Source organism: Mustela erminea, chromosome 6, assembly GCF_009829155.1.
Source record: "Mustela erminea isolate mMusErm1 chromosome 6, mMusErm1.Pri, whole genome shotgun sequence".
NCBI classification, from domain to species: Eukaryota; Metazoa; Chordata; class Mammalia; order Carnivora; family Mustelidae; genus Mustela; species Mustela erminea.
The window spans coordinates 23,897,865-23,916,609 of NC_045619.1; the positions used below are offsets into that span (position 1 = coordinate 23,897,865).

The following is an 18,745-nucleotide window of genomic DNA, read 5'->3' on the forward strand; positions in this document are numbered from 1 at the left end:
GAGAGCCTACAAGTGGTAGATCAGAAAGGAACAGAGACCATATACAGTAACAGTCAACTTACAGGCAATACAATGGCACTAAATTCATATCTCTCAATAGTTACCCTGAATGTTAATGGGCTAAATGCCCCTGTCAAAAGACACAGGGTATCAGAATGGATAAAAAAACAAAACCCATCTATATGTTGCCTCCAAGAAACTCATTTTAAGCCCGAAGACACCTCCAGATTTAAAGTGAGGGGGTGGAAAAGAATTTACCATGCTAATGGACATCAGAAGAAAGCAGGAGTGGCAATCCTTATATCAGATCAATTAGATTTTAAGCCAAAGACTATAATAAGAGATGAGGAAGGACACTATATCATACTCAAAGGGTCTGTCCAACAAGAAGATTTAACAATTTTAAATATCTATGCCCCCAACGTGGGAGCAGCCAACTATATAAACCAATTAATAACAAAATCAAAGAAACACATCAACAATAATACAATAATAGTAGGGGACTTTAACACTCCCCTCACTGAAATGGACAGATCATCCAAGCAAAAGATCAGCAAGGAAATAAAGGCCTTAAACGACACACTGGACCAGATGGACATCACAGATATATTCAGAATATTTCATCCCAAAGCAACAGAATACACATTCTTCTCTAGTGCACATGGAACATTCTCCAGAATAGATCACATCCTCGGTCCTAAATCAGGACTCAACCGGTATCAAAAGATTGGGATCATTCCCTGCATATTTTCAGACCACAATGCTCTAAAGCTAGAACTCAACCACAAAAGGAAGTTTGGAAAGAACCCAAATACATGGAGACTAAACAGCATCCTTCTAAAGAATGAATGGGTCAACCGGGAAATTAAAGAAGAATTGAAAAAAATCATGGAAACAAATGATAATGAAAATACAACGGTTCAAAATCTGTGGGACACAACAAAGGCAGTCCTGAGAGGAAAATATATAGCGGTACAAGCCTTTCTCAAGAAACAAGAAAGGTCTCAGGTACACAACCTAACCCTACACCTAAAGGAGCTGGAGAAAGAACAAGAAAGAAACCCTAAGCCCAGCAGGAGAAGAGAAATCATAAAGATCAGAGCAGAAATCAATGAAATAGAAACCAAAAAAACAATAGAACAAATCAACGAAACTAGGAGCTGGTTCTTTGAAAGAATTAATAAAATTGATAAACCCCTGGCCCGACTCATCAAAAAGAAAAGAGAAAGGACCCAAATAAATAAAATCATGAATGAAAGAGGAGAGATCACAACTAACACCAAAGAAATACAAACTATTATAAGAACATACTATGAGCAGCTCTACGCCAATAAATTTGACAATCTGGAAGAAATGGATGCATTCCTAGAAACATATAAACTACCACAACTGAACCAGGAAGAAATAGAAAGCCTGAACAGACCCATAACCAGTAAGGAGATTGAAACAGTCATTAAAAATCTCCAAACAAACAAAAGCCCAGGGCCAGACGGCTTCCCGGGGGAATTCTACCAAACATTTAAAGAAGAACTAATTCCTATTCTCCTGAAACTGTTCCAAAAAATAGAAATGGAAGGAAAACTTCCAAACTCATTTTATGAGGCCAGCATCACCTTGATCCTAAAACCAGACAAGGATCCCACCAAAAAAGAGAGCTATAGACCGATATCCTTGATGAACACAGATGCGAAAATACTCAACAAAATACTAGCCAATAGGATTCAACAGTACATTAAAAAGATTATTCACCACGACCAAGTGGGATTTATTCCAGGGCTGCAAGGTTGGTTCAACATCCGCAAATCAGTCAATGTGATACAACACATCAATAAAAGAAAGAACAAGAACCATATGATACTCTCAATAGATGCTGAAAAAGCATTTGACAAAGTACAGCATCCCTTCCTGATCAAAACTCTTCAAAGTGTAGGGATAGAGGGCACATACCTCAATATCATCAAAGCCATCTATGAAAAACCCACCGCAAATATCATTCTCAATGGAGAAAAACTGAAAGCTTTCCCGCTAAGGTCAGGAACACGGCAGGGATGTCCATTATCACCACTGCTATTCAACATAGTACTAGAGGTCCTAGCCTCAGCAATCAAACAACAAAAGGAAATTAAAGGCATCCAAATCGGCAAAGAAGAAGTCAAATTATCACTCTTCGCAGATGATATGATACTATATGTGGAAAACCCAAAAGACTCCACTCCAAAACTGCTAGAACTTATACAGGAATTCAGTAAAGTGTCAGGATATAAAATCAATGCACAGAAATCAGTTGCATTTCTCTACACCAACAGCAAGACAGAAGAAAGAGAAATTAAGGAGTCAATCCCGTTTACAATTGCACCCAAAACCATAAGATACCTAGGAATAAACCTAACCAAAGAGACACAGAATCTATACTCAGAAAACTATAAAGTACTCATGAAAGAAATTGAGGAAGACACAAAGAAATGGAAAAATGTTCCATGCTCCTGGATTGGAAGAATAAATATTGTGAAAATGTCTATGCTACCTAAAGCAATCTACACATTTAATGCAATTCCTATCAAAGTACCATCCATCTTTTTCAAAGAAATGGAACAAATAATGCTAAAATTTATATGGAACCAGAAAAGACCTCGAATAGCCAAAGGGATATTGAAAAAGAAAGCCAACGTTGGTGGCATCACAATTCCGGACTTCAAGCTCTATTACAAAGCTGTCGTCATCAAGACAGCATGGTACTGGCACAAAAACAGACACATAGATCAATGGAACAGAATAGAGAGCCCAGAAATAGACCCTCAACACTATGGTCAACTAATCTTCGACAAAGCAGGAAAGAATGTCCAATGGCAAAAAGACAGCCTCTTCAATAAATGGTGCTGGGAAAATTGGACAGCCACATGCAGAAAAATGAAATTGGACCATTTCCTTACACCACACACAAAAATAGACTCAAAATGGATGAAGGACCTCAATGTGCGAAAGGAATCCATCAAAATCCTTGAGGAGAACACGGGCAGCAACCTCTTTGACCTCAACCGCAGCAACATCTTCCTAGGAACAACGCAAAAGGCAAGGGAAGCAAGGGCAAAAATGAACTATTGGGATTTCATCAAGATCAAAAGCTTTTGCACAGCAAAGGAAACAGTTAACAAAATCAAAAGACAACTGACAGAATGGGAGAAGATATTTGCAAACGACATATCAGATAAAGGACTAGTGTCCAGAATCTATAAAGAACTTAGCAAACTCAACACCCAAAGAACAACTAATCCAATCAAGAAATGGGCAGAGGACATGAACAGACATTTCTGCAAAGAAGACATCCAGATGGCCAACAGACACATGAAAAAGTGCTCCATATCACTCGGCATCAGGGAAATACAAATCAAAACCACAATGAGATATCACCTCACACCAGTCAGAATGGCTAAAATAAACAAGTCAGGAAATGACAGATGCTGGCGAGGATGCGGAGAAAGGGGAACCCTCCTACACTGTTGGTGGGAATGCAAGCTGGTACAGCCACTCTGGAAAACAGCATGGAGGTTCCTCAAAATGTTGAAAATAGAACTGCCCTATGACCCAGCAATTGCACTATTGGGTATTTACCCTAAGGATACAAACGTAGTGATCCAAAGGGGCACATGCACCCGAATGTTTATAGCAGCAATGTCCACAATAGCCAAACTATGGAAAGAACCTAGATGTCCATCAACAGATGAATGGATCAAGAAGATGTGGTATATTACACAATGGAATACTATGCAGCCATCAAAAGAAATGAAATCTTGCCATTTGCGACAACATGGATGGAACTAGAGCGTATCATGCTTAGCGAAATAAGTCAAGCAGAGAAAGACAACTATCATATGATCTCCCTGATATGAGGAAGTGGTGATGCAACATGGGGGCTTAAGTGGGTAGGAGAAGAATCAATGAAACAAGATGGGATTGGGAGGGAGACAAACCATAAGTGACTTTTAATCTCACAAAACAAACTGAGGGTTGCTGGGGGGAGGGGGTTGGGGAGAAGGGGGTGGGATTATGGACATTGGGGAGGGTATGTGCTTTGGTGAGTGCTGTGAAGTGTGTAAACCTGGTGATTCACAGACCTGTACCCCTGGGGATAGAGTATTACGCCTCCATCAGAAAGGATGAATACCCAACTTTTGTAGCATCATGGACGGGACTGGAAGAGATTATGCTGAGTGAAATAAGTCAAGCAGAGAGAGTCAACTATCATATGGTTTCACTTATTTGTGGAGCATAACAAATAGCATGGAGGACATGGGGACTTAGAGTGGAGAAGGGAGTTGGGGGAAATTGGAAGGGGAGGTGAACCATGAGAGACTATGGACTCTGAAAAACAATCTGAGGGTTTTGAAGGGACGGGGGGTGGGAGGTTGGGGTACCAGGTGGTGGGTATTATAGAGGGCACGGATTGCATGGAGCACGGGGTGTGGTGCAAAAATAATGAATACTGTTATGCTGGAAATAAAAATAAATAAAAAAAATAATAATAAAAAAAAAAAAAAGAAATACGAAGAGTATTTTCGTATTTTTTTAATAATAATAGTGAATATTTTTCTTTGATACTATACCAAAATGTGACAAGTGATCGTTTTTTTTTTTTTAAGATTTTATTTATTTATTTGACTGAGATCACAAGTAGGCAGAGAAGCAGGCAGGGAGACAGGGAAGCAGTCTCCCCACTGAGCAGAGAGCCTGATGTGGGGCTCCATCTCAGGACCCCAGTATCATGACCTGAGCTGAAGGCAGAGGCTTTAACCCACTGAACCGCCCCAAGTGATAGTTTTTTAAAAGCTTCTTACAATGTGAAAGTTAATAGCACATGCTGATGAAATTTCCTCCTCTCTTACATTACAACCTATTGGTCTACCTTGTTAACAGGATTTTGGAACATTATCCACTGGTGATTTGTAAAGTATTATAACTCCCTAAGTTACCCAAATCCCCTTATGTTGAAACATTTCTTTATACAATTTTTAAAAATGATGCTTGTTAATATTAATGACCACCAATCTCATCAGAAAAATATAAGCATTAGAAAACTGTCAAGCTCATGGTGACAAATAGAAATTTCCCAAAATTCTCATTTCCCTATTCAGATTTTATCATTAGCAACAAATAGTATTTGTTGTTTTCTTAGAAGTGCCATGTTCATTTTGCTCATTTTCAATAAAATACCTGTCAAACACCCAAGTCTGAAAAACCAGTTTGTCAGCTGCTTTTTCAAGTAAAAACGGTGTTCCATGAAACAAACTGCTTGTTCAGCTCTCATTTCAGTCACGTATGTCTTCTTCCCCAAGACAACTACCAGACTTTGATATGCAGCAAAGATGCTTGAGGTGTATTTCCCATTTAATATTTCCATATGAACCAACGAACCATTTAATATTTCCAATATGAACCAATAGAATCTGTTACATTTATAAATCCCTATCCTTAAATTTATATTTAATTTTATTTTTATTATATTTTAATTAATTAATTAATTAATTATATTTATTTTTAATTTTAAATTTCAAAATAAATTTAAGGATAGGGATTTATAAATCTAACAGATTCTATTGGTTCATCAAAGGCATTCTTAAGGGAAACAAGGTTTTTTCTTTTTCTTTTTCTTTAAAGTAGGTTCCAAGCCCAGTGTGGCGCTCAGTGCGGGGCTTGAACTCACAACCCTAAGATCAAGACCTAAGGTGAGACCAAGAGTTAGACACTTAAATGACTGAGCCACCCAGATGCTCTGGCTTTTTTTTTTTTTTTTTAAATTGCAAGTGTGGGGCAGTTAAGGATTCAATGACAACTAGAATGGTTTGATGCCACTACTGTGATTCACAGAGGGATGCCAGAAGTTCTACTACTGTTGTTCTTGCAGCATCAGTGCAAATAACACCACAATGAAGACAGTGAATGATATCTTAGTTTTGTTATAAAATAGTTCTGACCTTACAGTTCCCCTGAAAGGGTCTTGGAGACACCCCTAGAAATCTGCAGACCACATTTTGAGAGTCACTGCTCCTAAATGGACTATATGGATTTTCATCACTGTTCAGAAACTACAAAAATTTATAAATGTCCAAAAACCTATACTGCTTTAGCATGAAATCAAATTTAGATGTGGTTAATCATGGGATGGACTTCGGTCAAGGTTCACACTGATGAGATGGTTGTATGTTTCTAATCAGAGCAAAGTGAGATTTCTGCTGATATGATTTTCCCTTTGCAAAAGCTACAGGTAGTCTTCTTTTTCTCACAAAGAAAGCAGCTGGACTTTCTTATCTGCCTGCTCAGATGTGGGGCAGAAAGGGGAGTGGTGGGGCTTAAAATCTCTCAGTGACTGAACAACAAATTGGAGTCATACCCTATATTATAACCACACAATACTAAAATGATGGCTCCTCCTCATCCCCCGTCTCTAGTCCTGACATCTCCCTACCATGTATCATTTTTGACCACACTATGTAATTTACTTACTTATTAAGTTCACAGTTTACTGTCAACCTTTATTACCTCTTAAAAACTCCATGAGAGTATGATTGTTTTCAATATTGTTAAATATCTTTCTATATAGTATCTATCCAGTATTGGGATACTGATATATCTCAAGAATTTAGAATAGTGGCTAGCATATTGTAGGCCCCCAAAATTATTTTTTGAATGAATTAATGAATGGTAAGATAATAAACTTGTGCATTATTCAAAGAATCATTACTGAAATGTCAGAGGGCCTCATGACAGAGATATTTACCGCAAATGATACGAGAAGTTCTTGAAAATATAGGTCTATACATTTTTTTATTATCCCACTTAATTGTTTATATATCTTTCAGCATTTGGATACAGGAACTATATTCTATTCATCATTATACCCTCGGTGTCTAGATCAGAGCTAACAATGAAGTAGTTAATGGATGCTTGTTAGGTAAATGAATGAATCAATGAACAAGCCAAATGAAAGTTCTGACACTAACAATTGCATAACATTTAAATATCATCCACCCAAAACTGTTTCTTAAACTGTTCAGCAAAATATAGTTCAGAAAATGTTACTTTTTAATAGTAGAGCTTGTTTTTAATATTAACTATACTGGAGTTAAAATTTAAAAATAAAAAATAAATATATAAATAAATAAAATCTAAAAGCAAAGCTCTGTTAGTTTGCTGATCCTCTATATAAAACATCTTAGCCGTATGCTTTAATAAAGCAGTCATTTTGTTTAGAACTGTCATTTTAAGGGTAATACTATATGAAAGCTTCCCTGAAAAATAAAACACAAGTAAGCTCTATTAATATGAATTTATAAAATACACATAAAATAAGGTATACTTGACAAATTAGGGTGAGGAAGAAATTCTCTTCTGTGTCTGAAAAGACTCACCTGTATGCTGCCCTATGTCTCTGCAGGGCGATTGCAGCCAGCTGAAGCCTGGCCTCCACCACAATCTCCAACTCACCAGCAGAACACTGAGAGAGGTTCTTATGGCCTGGAGGCTCCACCTCTGACACAAGGAGGTTTAGCCTGTCCTCAGCTTCTGACAGTAAAATTAACTGAAGAAAGAGCATCACGTAATCATGTAAGTTCAGAAATAATACAAGTAATATCACATTCTTATTCAGCCAGTGTTTTTCATGTACTGAGAAAAGCAACAATAAATGGAAGACCAGATAGGGAGTCTGAACATAATTATCAGAGAAGAGTGCTCAGCAAACAGGAAAAAGGCAACAGGAAATGAAAAGGAGAGTAATGGCAAGAGTAAGTACGTGTAACAGTTACCCTTTATTGTATGTACAGCCAATGATCATTACTCATAGCACTGGAACTCATCTATAAAGTGGCTGCAAATACTGAATTAGCAAATACTGAAGTATTGCCCCTACAGGAAATACAGTGATAGGTTCCTGTGGGCCTTGGGTCACAACACTTTTGCCAAAGGATCCACACATTACTTTGTTTAATGTGTGTTTATATTTAAGGACACATTATTTAATATATACGGTAAATTCGCTACCCTTGAACTCACAGCTAATGGCTATAAAACTCATGCTTGACCGGAGCTTATGGAACACATTTATTTTCTCCATAAAGCACATCACAGCCTTCTTACATTTAGGAATACTAAACAGAATTTCAGCACTATAATTAGAGGCCATTTCAAATAGTGAAATCACCAATGAAAAGCATAAAAATGAAAAAAAAATGTGACAATAAATAGACCATGGAAAGGACCCTTGTTTACAGTATGAGGGTAGAAATAAAAAGAGCATTTCTTGTCCAACTCAGCTGGGAATGTAGGCAACTTAAATTTTTCTGTGCTCTGTGATGTTCACAAATGACCACAAATGAGCCATGAGGATCAATTTTGGAGTTATAAGTAAATTTTAGCAGATAGGCAAATTAGCAAATACTGAATCTGTGAATAATGAGGACTGACTGTATTTCAAGTTAAACTATGGTCACCTAACTGGTAATCTGAAGATAATGAGATTTTACAATAGACAATCAATAGTAAATAGCAACTTAGTATGGCAGAGAAAGGGACAAGCCAATCTTTCAAGAAACAGGTCTCTAAATACTTGTTTGTACAGAGCAGTAAATATTATATAAGTAATAGGGCAGCTTAGTATAATTGTTAAGAACACCATCTGTATTTTATTAGTTGCATTGCATTAGTGAATTTTTTTCTAAGCCTCAATTTTTTCATGGTTCAGCACAACATAGCTCAAAAATGATTAATGCCCACCTCACAGAGTTGTAAAAATTAATCATGCAAAGTGCCTGTCATGTTATAAGCACTGAATAAATGGTAACTGTTTGTGGTGCTGTTGTCATCACTATTAACATTAGGAAATGTGAAATAGGGCATGGAATACTCCACAGTGCTTTAATCAGGTTGCAGAGTCGAAGTCTGACAACCTCTGGGCATCTTATTTTCTCATGAGGAGTTCACTTCATCTCTGACCTCAATCCACACTTATGCAAGAAAAGCTACTTGGTCTCCCAAGAGCAAACACAACCCTGAGACTGTGCAGGGCTTAATAGTGGATGTTTTGGTAACCAATTAAGTATGATTTGAAAAAATTTCCAAACTTACCTTCACTGTCCTAAAAGTGAAGTCATCTTTCACCTTTGCAAGCTGACCAAGTGAACTTCCATCATCCTTTAAACTTAGCTCTATAAGGCACAAAATTTTGGAAGAACTAAGGATATCTGTGGTTAGCTTATATATTAATTCTAGTTTATCAAACTCATCATTGGTTGGGACACCATCCATAAATTTCATATTTTAAAAAACCCACAATGATAATTAGAAACACTATTTTATCAAATGGTCCCTAAATATCACACATTCAAAGACTAAGAATGACTTTTACAACAAATCGGACAATTCTGAAAGGATCTTTAGGATGCTTGGTGATATTCTTTAAATTACTGGCTACTGAAACAGAGTAGTAGTTCCTCCCCTGGGATCACAGGACCTCTTCAGGTCCCCAAAGTATTTTGGTTCTTCCAGATATTTGTAACATTTCAGTAAGATTTTGGAAATGTCAGTTTTACTGATTTGCATAAGCATCTCATATTAAGAGCAGAGAGTGAGACTTTTGGAATAGCACAATCCACAATTCCCAAGGATCTCAAAATACCCACCATGATCTGAAGATTGTTCTTATTCTGAGCCAGGGAGAACTGAGATAACTTAAATCACAGACTCTGCCTGCTTTAGTAAACCTGACTGCTAGACTACAGAAGAGAGAGAGAGTAAAAAAAAACCACAACTGGGAATTACTACAAAAAATACCCATCCAAAGAGACTAACTTTGTCAAGGGGGAAGAGGAAGTCTAAAATAACATGGAATTGAACACACTTTCCTTCCCCTTTTCTTCCAACTCCTACCTATCTGACTCTTCTCCTAAATTAGGGGGCTCTGGAGTGAGAGGTCAGCTGAGTATGAAAGAAGACTTAAGAATAGGGAAAGTCCCAGCAGAAAGATCTGGGGCTTCTTTTTCTCCCATAAGGGAGAGACAGAAAACGATAAAAATAAATGCCTAGAGACAGGTATGGAAGCACCCTGGGAGATGTATCTGAACATAAGAGATGGTAGGAAGAGTTTGATCCACATTTTCCTCCTGCTCTCTTTGCCTCTAGGTGACCCTGGTGCTTCTCTGTGTGGTCCTTCTAGGTAGTAGCCGGCCCTTCTTCTTGGAGGATTAAATGACAAACTATGTTTTTCGTGGCCATAATCTCCTGATCTGTTGGCCTCATCATACCCAAATAATAATAAAAGTTACGTTTTAAAAAGAGACAGTATTATTCCAATATCCAAACTGGACAAAGATACATAAGAAATGAAAACTACAGACCAATATCTGTTGTGAATAAGGATGTAAAAATCTTCAAAATACTAGCAAACAGAATCCAGCAACGTATAAAAAGAATTTATACACCATGACTAAATGGGAATTAGTCCAAGAATGCAAGGCTGGTTTAAACACTCAAAAATCAATTACTTTAGACACTGGGTGGCTCCCTAGTTAAGCGGCTGCCTTCAGCTCAGGTCACAATCCCAGGGTCCTGGGATCAAGCCCCACATTGGGCTCCTCGCTCAGCAGAAAGCCTGCTTCTCTGTCTCCCACTCCCTCTGCTTGTGTTCCCTCTCTCGTTATGTCTTTCTGAGTCAAATAGATAAATAAAATATTTTTAAAAAATCAATTACTGCAATATAGCATCAGAATTTTTAAAAATTCTGGCCTTGGAGATCAGATCTTTGCAGTGTCACTTGCATATATCTTCTCCCATTCTGGAGTGTTGCCTCTTTATTTGGTGTTTTATGCAAACAATGAATCATGGAATACTACATCAAAAACTAATAATGTACTGTATGGTGACTAATATGACATAACTAAAAAAACATAGAATCGTCTTAATAGATGCAAGAAAAGCACTTAATAAAATGCAATACTCTTTTAAAATAAAATCATTCAACAAACCAGGAATAAGAAAGAAATTCCCCTGCCTGATAAAGAATATCTATAAAAAACCAACAGTTAACACCATGCCTTATGGTGAAAAACAAACTATTCTTAGGGCAACATCCAATACAGGTGAAAAATACATACACATTGTGACCTATAAATCCCATACATGGGCATCTTACCCCATAGAAATATACACTATATGATATGGATATATAGAACATAGAACTTCGGCATGGCTCCCTAGAAACACAGTGAATGCACATCAATAATGGAATGGTTGAATAAATCAGGAGATACTCACAGCATAGAATATTATATAACCAGAATAGCAGAACAAACAAAGCAATTGACTTAAAGTGGTTTTAGTGAAGTTTTTCTGATAAAAAACACAAGATTCAGAAAAATGTATAATATATTTTTTATAAATCAATGACAAATCCTATTTTGTACATATATATATGAAAAAGTATATGAATACTGATATTTATAAATGGATATACATATACCTAACATATGTGTGTCATTGAGATTAGAGAAAAATATGGAAGAATATATACTAGACTGTTCATATGGATTACTAGGAGTGGAGTGGGAATGGCTGGTGAAAAAGGAGGAAAAAAAAAAACAAGCAAAAAATAAAACAAAATTGGGAGAAGGCGGGGTGGGTTATGGACATTGGGGAGGGCATGTGCTTTGGTGAGTGCTGTGAAGTGTGTAAACCTGGCGATTCACAGACCTGTACCCCTGGGGATAAAAATACATGTTTATTAAAAAAAAAAATTAAAAATAAATAAATAAAAATAAATAAAATAAAAAAATAAAACAAAAGATTACCTTTCAAGTTTGGAAGGTTTCCTCTACTCTTCTCAGAAGTAAGTCCATGGTAGATTGTTTTCATTGAATTTTCTGGGACACAATTTATTGTTGCAGCCACACTTATTAAGAAGTATGCTTTAACAAAAGAAAACTTATTTAAGAGATGTCGTTGGCCAACTGTAACCAGAATTAGAGGCAATCCTTTACTTATTAATTCATCAAGTGCCTAAAAAAAAAAAAAAAGAAAAGAAACAAAGAAGAAAACAAAGGAAATCAGTAAAATACTGTTTTCAGGTAATATTAGTTTTCATCCCCTTTTGCATTCCTCATTTGGTGTTAGATGATGGAATATAGGATAGACACAAGGTGCCATAAATGGCAGGTCTATCGCAAGAGACGTATAATATCAAAACAATCCCAGAAGTTCCAGGTGCTTCCACCATTCCCCACTAGTTTGTGACTTGTGCCTCATGAGCCCAGCTCAGTCACATGAGTGAACCTGGTGCTGAGAGCAAGGGAGGGGACACTTTATCAAAATAAAGAACCCACAAAAGTTCATCAGCCATGCATGCCCGGCTGTTCTGTTTTCACCTGAGTAAATAAGAGGTACTAGGACAGGAGCAGGGGAAGCAGGGATAACAAGGATGCTCCCTACCCAGCTTAGATTCTGAGCTCAGTCATTAGGACTCCCCCTTGTGTACACTTTCTATCAACTCCCTGGTCCCTCTCCTGTGCACTTACACTTTCTTGGCAAAACAGCCATGGTAAAATCCAACACTGGACCCCTTTTAGGTGTGCACCTGCAGCTAAAGAAGGCTGAAGGAAAGCATGCAGTCAGGCTAAGCCAGCCCACTTTAAAATCCCGACCAAACCTCAGTACGACCTGGTCATCATCCTACATTTTCCTAGTCCATACACTCTCCCTCTCTCCTAGACAACCTTTTTATACTGTTTTGAAATTCTGACCCTTCCTCCCCATGTTCCTCTCAGCTAATGATCTTGCTTCTTCTACTTAAAAGAGAAAACTGAAGCAGAGTAGTATCCACAGACCTATAGCTCCATTCTCCCAGCCACCCAAGCATCTGCCCCATCACCCTGCCTCCCTTTCTGCCCCTTAGATTATTGATCTTCTCCCCACTGGTCTACCCAGCCATTCTCTCCTACATCATAAATGTTCCCCTGTTGCAGACATTCTCATCAGCACACAGCCACACTATCTTCTCTTCCATCTTCAAAAAACAAAAACTCTGTCTGCCTTGACTCCCTTCTCCAGCTACTACCTAAATTCTCACTCCCCTTAATAGCAATGATCTGAAGAGTTCTCAAAATTCCAATTTCTCTCCTTTCGTTTGGTTTTAAACCTACTCTTTTGATACACTGAAACCCTTTGGTCAAGGTCACCAGTGGCCTATACTTACCTTAGACCAGTAATGAATTCTTAGTCCTCATATGCCATTTTAGTTTTAATCTAAGACATCATTATCTTTTAAGCCATCACATGCCCTCAACTATAAAATGCATTCTAATTTCAGAGCTACTAAATGTGAAAAAAAGATGCAAGTTTAAGACTCAGTGAGTTATGGAGCTTGATCATCTGCAAAATACGGCACTATTAATCAATTTCTCTTTTGAAAATATTTCTCTGAACTTTCAAATCACCACATTCTCTTGGTTTCTTTCCTAACCCGTCAGTCATTCCTTTTCAGTCTTTGTTGCTTCTTCTTCTCCTCCTATATTTTTAACACCAGAGTGCCTCAGGGCTTGATTCTCTTCCCTCTCCTTACTCCATCCCCTTAGATGATCTCTTTTATTCCCCCTTAGATGATCTTAAACAGCCTCATGGTTTTAGTTTCATCTAAATGCTGATGAAATCCCGGGTTTTTCTTTCCGGCTCCAATATCTCTTCTAAAGTCAAATCAACTTCTGACTCAAATAGTCCACTTAAATATCTAGGAGATATCTCAAGATCAACATGCCTAAAACTGTATTCCTAGCCTCCTCACAACCATACACACACATACACACACACACACACACACACACACACACACACAAATACAAGCCTTCTGAAGGCTGGGAATTTGTCTGTATTGCTAATTGACTGATACGATTAACAGCACTGGAGCACTGAAATGATCATGCAGACATTCTTTTTAGCCCCCAAAGTCTCAAAAGATCAGCTAAAGTGATCCCTTTAAACAGGTAGATCAGGCCATGCCTCTGCTCCAAACCTTCCAGTGGCTTCCCATACTGTTCAGAAGAATCTAAGTTACAAAGACCCTACAAGGCTCTTCTCTAACTGGCCCCCCTTCACCGTTCCGACCCTGTCTCCTACTGCTTTTGCATCATCCCCACAACTCTTAGCCACACTAAGATGCCCCTCACCAAGCTAGGCAATCCGGCCCCTAAGGCCTTTGTACTCACTGCACTCTCTTCCTAGATGGTTCCTAAACTTCTAGATTTCCTAAACTTGTACCTTTACCTATTCACAAATGCCATGTCAGTGAAGACTAACTTGATTACCTCATTGAAAATTACAAGCCCCAACCTAGCTCCAGTAAGTTGCTTCCAATCCCCTTATGTGCTTCTGGGTTTATTCTCTCCCTTAGCATGGTTCACATTCTAACTTACTATATAATTTACTTAATTATAATGTTTACTTATGTATCAGGCTTATTATTATTTTTCCCACTAAAATTTAAGCTTCCTGAGGGCTTGGAATTTGTCTGCTGCTGACTGACTGAAATCCTTCTTTGACAGCACCAGAATGAGAGCACACAATACGCTCTTACTAAATATGTGTTGAATTAACAGTATTTGTTAATTAATAATTTCATGTGTTGGGGCTGTCTTTTCTAGAAGAGACAGAAACTATTTGCCTTACATGAAGAAAAATCACATTGTTTGGGAGAGATTGAGGCAATATTGGCCGTGGAAAGGTCTAGTGCTATTGTTCATTTTCTACTCTCTTCTAAAGGGTGAAAATCACTACATGCAGAAGAACCAGACATAGAACAGCACTAAGTCTGAGCAGGCAACAAACGCATACTAGGGAAATGGCTGACATTCTGTATCGGGGGAGGGGGAGAAACTAGGGGTGTAATAGGAGGGGAAAAGGTTTTTCTCTTCTCTTTTTTCTCCCTAGCAAACAGTGTCTTAATGAGCCTTGACAATTACACACAAACACTTGAGGATCAAAAGAAGATTAATTAGTAGTGCTATTTAACACTCATTTCTCTCCCCCTTTACAGAAAATATAAAGTGTAATCTGAAAAGTCTCAAGCAGACCAACAGCTCTGTTTTAATTAATTAGCTAATAGAAATCAGCTTTCCGTTATACTGTCAGCCTCTTTTGTTTAAAAAGAAATGATCATGCAGACATTCTTTTTATGCCCAAAAACCCTCCTTAAAGAAGTTTTTTTAGGATGCCCTGGAATTTATAACTGCAAAGAAATAAATATTCTTAAACATCCGAAGGTCTGGGAACACTGAAACAAAATGTGAATATGTATGTGTATCTTCCTAATACTGATTCCTTCATTTCAGGCAAACTTGCTTATAAATCAAAACAAATTTTAAGGCCAAACAATGAATCATCTGAAGCATAATTAAAAGCGGAGTTTGTGGAATAACATGAACAATAATGGAAAAGTAGTAAGATTACATTTAATAAAATGTGGCTATAGTGCCTATCAAAATTATGGAAGACAAAACTAAAACAATACTGAGAAATGTTTCTCAAAATTATTTAATACAAATAGCTTAATGAAACAGAATGCTGTTTCCTAGCATTTAAAAAAATTAAAACGACGTGCACCTGTCTCTCTACACTGACTAACACCTGGTTGTGTGAATGCCTTACCTGTCTGTAGCCCCTTAACAATGGCTGCACTAGCACTCCTCCGTTCTCACACTTTCTAGTGGACTGACTGACGAAACTCCTAAGGTTTTAAAAAATGATTTCAAGATATTTAAATGCTACATGATGTGCGTGGAGCTAGAGAGTATTATACTCAGTGAAATAAGCAGAGAAAGACAAATATCGTATGATTTCATTCATAGGTGGGAATTAAGAAACAAAACGGATGAACAGGGGGAGGGAAGTGTGAGGGGTGAACCATTAACTTAACTTATCTTAACTATAGAGAATACCCTGAGGGTTGCTGGAGAGGAGGTGGGGTGAGGGATGGGACGACCGGAGTTAAGGAGGGCACTCGTCACGCACCCAGGGTGTTATATGTAAGTGATGAATCACTAAATCCTACTCCCGAAACTAATATTCTACTACAATTCTAGATAACTAACTAGAATTTATGTAAAAACCTGAAACAAACAAGAAAGATATTTAAATGCTACTAGGTTATCAAAAACTTAAATCCCAGTCATTCAATTACTGACCGGCCCAAACATACTGAGATGGGCAGTCTAGTCCTCTCTTTGTAAAGGACACTGGAATGTGAGAGGAGTTTCTTGTGAAAATGTCATATGAAAACCTTCCATTAGCTAGCACTACAGTGGTAAGCATATTGCAGTAGGAAAATGTATCAAACTATTCAAACACCTTAAGTTTACACAATGTTATATGTCAATTATTTCTCAATAAATTTTTTTTATTTTTGCAATTTTTTAAATTTTCGCTAAAGGAAAGAAAGAAAACCACTAGAGAGACTGAGAGGCAGTCTCAGACTGGAGAAAGGATGTGAGGGAAAATAGTATTGAACAAGTGAGGTAATAGCAAAACTCACAAAATCCTTTTCTTACGATCGAAGTCAGCCATTCTCACTTAGGTAATCAAGATAAATATTAAAATTAGATACTTGACATGGCTAGATAAACAAAATGAATACACATACATAGTTGAAAAATTTACAACCAATAACTGATATTTGCCCAACTGGAAAACAAGATGTGCGTGATGCAATCCTACCTTAGACCTCAGCATTTGGAGATAAAACCTCATTCATTATTAGAAATAGAAGAGCATATTACATAGGAGATTTTTTAAAAAACAAGGGTTACATCTACCAAATAGATTGAAATGACTCAAAATTATACTTCTTAAATATCCAACATTTATAAAATATTGTTATCCTTACCTGCATATTTTCTCTACTAGTAAGAGGTTTTCCTGAGTCAAATGATTGAAATATCTGTCAATATATAAAAGTTAACATTAGGAACAAAAGCATCATTTTTATATGAAACTGTTACTGTGTTCTAAAAGTATTTTAAATATAATTTTTATTGTAAAAGTAATACTTCTTACTGAAAAAGTAAAAGTAATACATGAAAGTATACGTAAAAAAATGTAATACTCTAGTCAAAAAAGCAAGTGTAGAATAAAGAAGAAAGTAAAAATTATACATAAGTCAACTTCTTTTAGGTTGTCAGTGTTAATATTTTGATGTCTTTACTACCAATTTCTTTTTGACATATTCTAAATTTATATATATATATGTGTTTGCATTCCTTTTCATTAAACATTATATCATACTCATTTTCCAAGCTATTAAGTCATTTGTAAACCTCAGTTTTATAGCTAGGTAATGTTCTATCCTATGAATGAAGCAGAATAACTTAACTCCTTTCCTTTTATTAGACATCAAGGCAGACTAATTCTGATTTCTATTCTGCCATTCAGCCCTAGTTTAAGTAACACGGGTAGCTATTTTGCCTGTATTTCTGATGATCCTCTTTGTATTGATTCCTGGAAGCACAATTGCTGAGTCATAAGAGTATTATCACTTAGAAGAATCTTTGCCAGTTTGAGATAAAATCATATTACTTTTCAGAGTAACTCTTTTTGTGGTTCTTTTTGTTTTTTGAGAATGACCTGTTGTATGTTTGGCTCTAAATACAATGTCACATTAGGAAACATTCCATTTTTTCACCACAAAAGATGGATCATCGAACAGGGTGCATTCCTTTTGGTATGGAAGGTCTTTTTTTGAAGATGTCAATACTGATGCCCCACCCATTACCCCTTGGTCTCCTGGAAATCACCAGCAGCTTCTGTGGATAGGATATTCACATATGGACAGTACCCTACTTAAAGTACCTGTATGTCTTTGCTTGAGGGTTTTCTGTGGCCACAAAAGTATTCAGAAGAGGCTAGAAGTGCAGGGAATAAGGCATTCCAATAAGCACAAGATTGTTCCCCCGGTCTCTCTGAGGGCCCCACTGCCCATGCAGGGACCTCATTAGTGCTCTGCAACGGTTCTCCTCCCTTCCTATCTGACTTACCCACGCACTCACCATTCTCCTTGGAATCACCTCCCAAATATACCGCTTGCTCGCAGTTCCTTATCTTAGGACCTGAGGGGTTTGAGGGACCTCTAAACCAAGATATCACATACAGCTCTTACTAGAATAAAGTGTTGGCAAGTGTTACATTTTTTCCCCCTCTTTTGAAGATATTTTGCATCTTCTCTAATCCATTGAAAAGTAAATAACTGAATCTGGGGGAAGACCTTTGGTGATATAATTGGAAGAGAATTAATGATTGGACTTTAGATTTGGTGATAAGAGCAGAATCCCATTATGAGTATCATGTTAAGAGATAGAGTTTCTTAAAAAGCCTGTGAAAAGTCCAGTAGTAATCTATAAGACTTTTTCAGTTACTTCTTTTTCAACTAAAATCTAATTAATTAATCCTTTCTTTAAACAACTAGCCCCCAGCCTAATAACTTTGGCACTTATTTTAATTATAAACCCTGAATGTGTTTCCTCTTTTAATTATACTTTTTAAATTCCCAAGTGAAGCTAGAAAGTTTCAAATTAACTTTGAGAACACAAAATTTAAAGTCTCAATCCATTGAAAGACCTATACTTTTCTCTTATGAAGACTGGTTAATAAAGTGAAGTTTGGAATTTACCTGTAAAAATTACAAAACAATAACAAAAATAACAAAATAATAAATACAAAAATA

The 18,745-nt window shown here is 37.0% G+C and overlaps 1 protein-coding gene across 3 annotated transcripts in view; it reads right to left on the reverse strand.

The window, feature by feature from the left end:
• CFAP54 (cilia and flagella associated protein 54) overlaps positions 1-18,745 on the reverse strand; it is a 325,575-nt gene that overhangs the window by 96,322 nt on the left and 210,508 nt on the right. For all 3 annotated transcript variants that reach the window (XM_032346701.1, XM_032346702.1, XM_032346700.1), the window contains 4 exons: positions 16,913-16,966; positions 11,835-12,042; positions 9,118-9,197; positions 7,404-7,573 (listed from right to left, as the gene is read on the reverse strand). In XM_032346701.1, the coding sequence (XP_032202592.1) occupies positions 7,404-7,573; positions 9,118-9,197; positions 11,835-12,042; positions 16,913-16,966 (512 nt within the window). The remainder of the gene's footprint in view (positions 1-7,403; positions 7,574-9,117; positions 9,198-11,834; positions 12,043-16,912; positions 16,967-18,745) is intronic.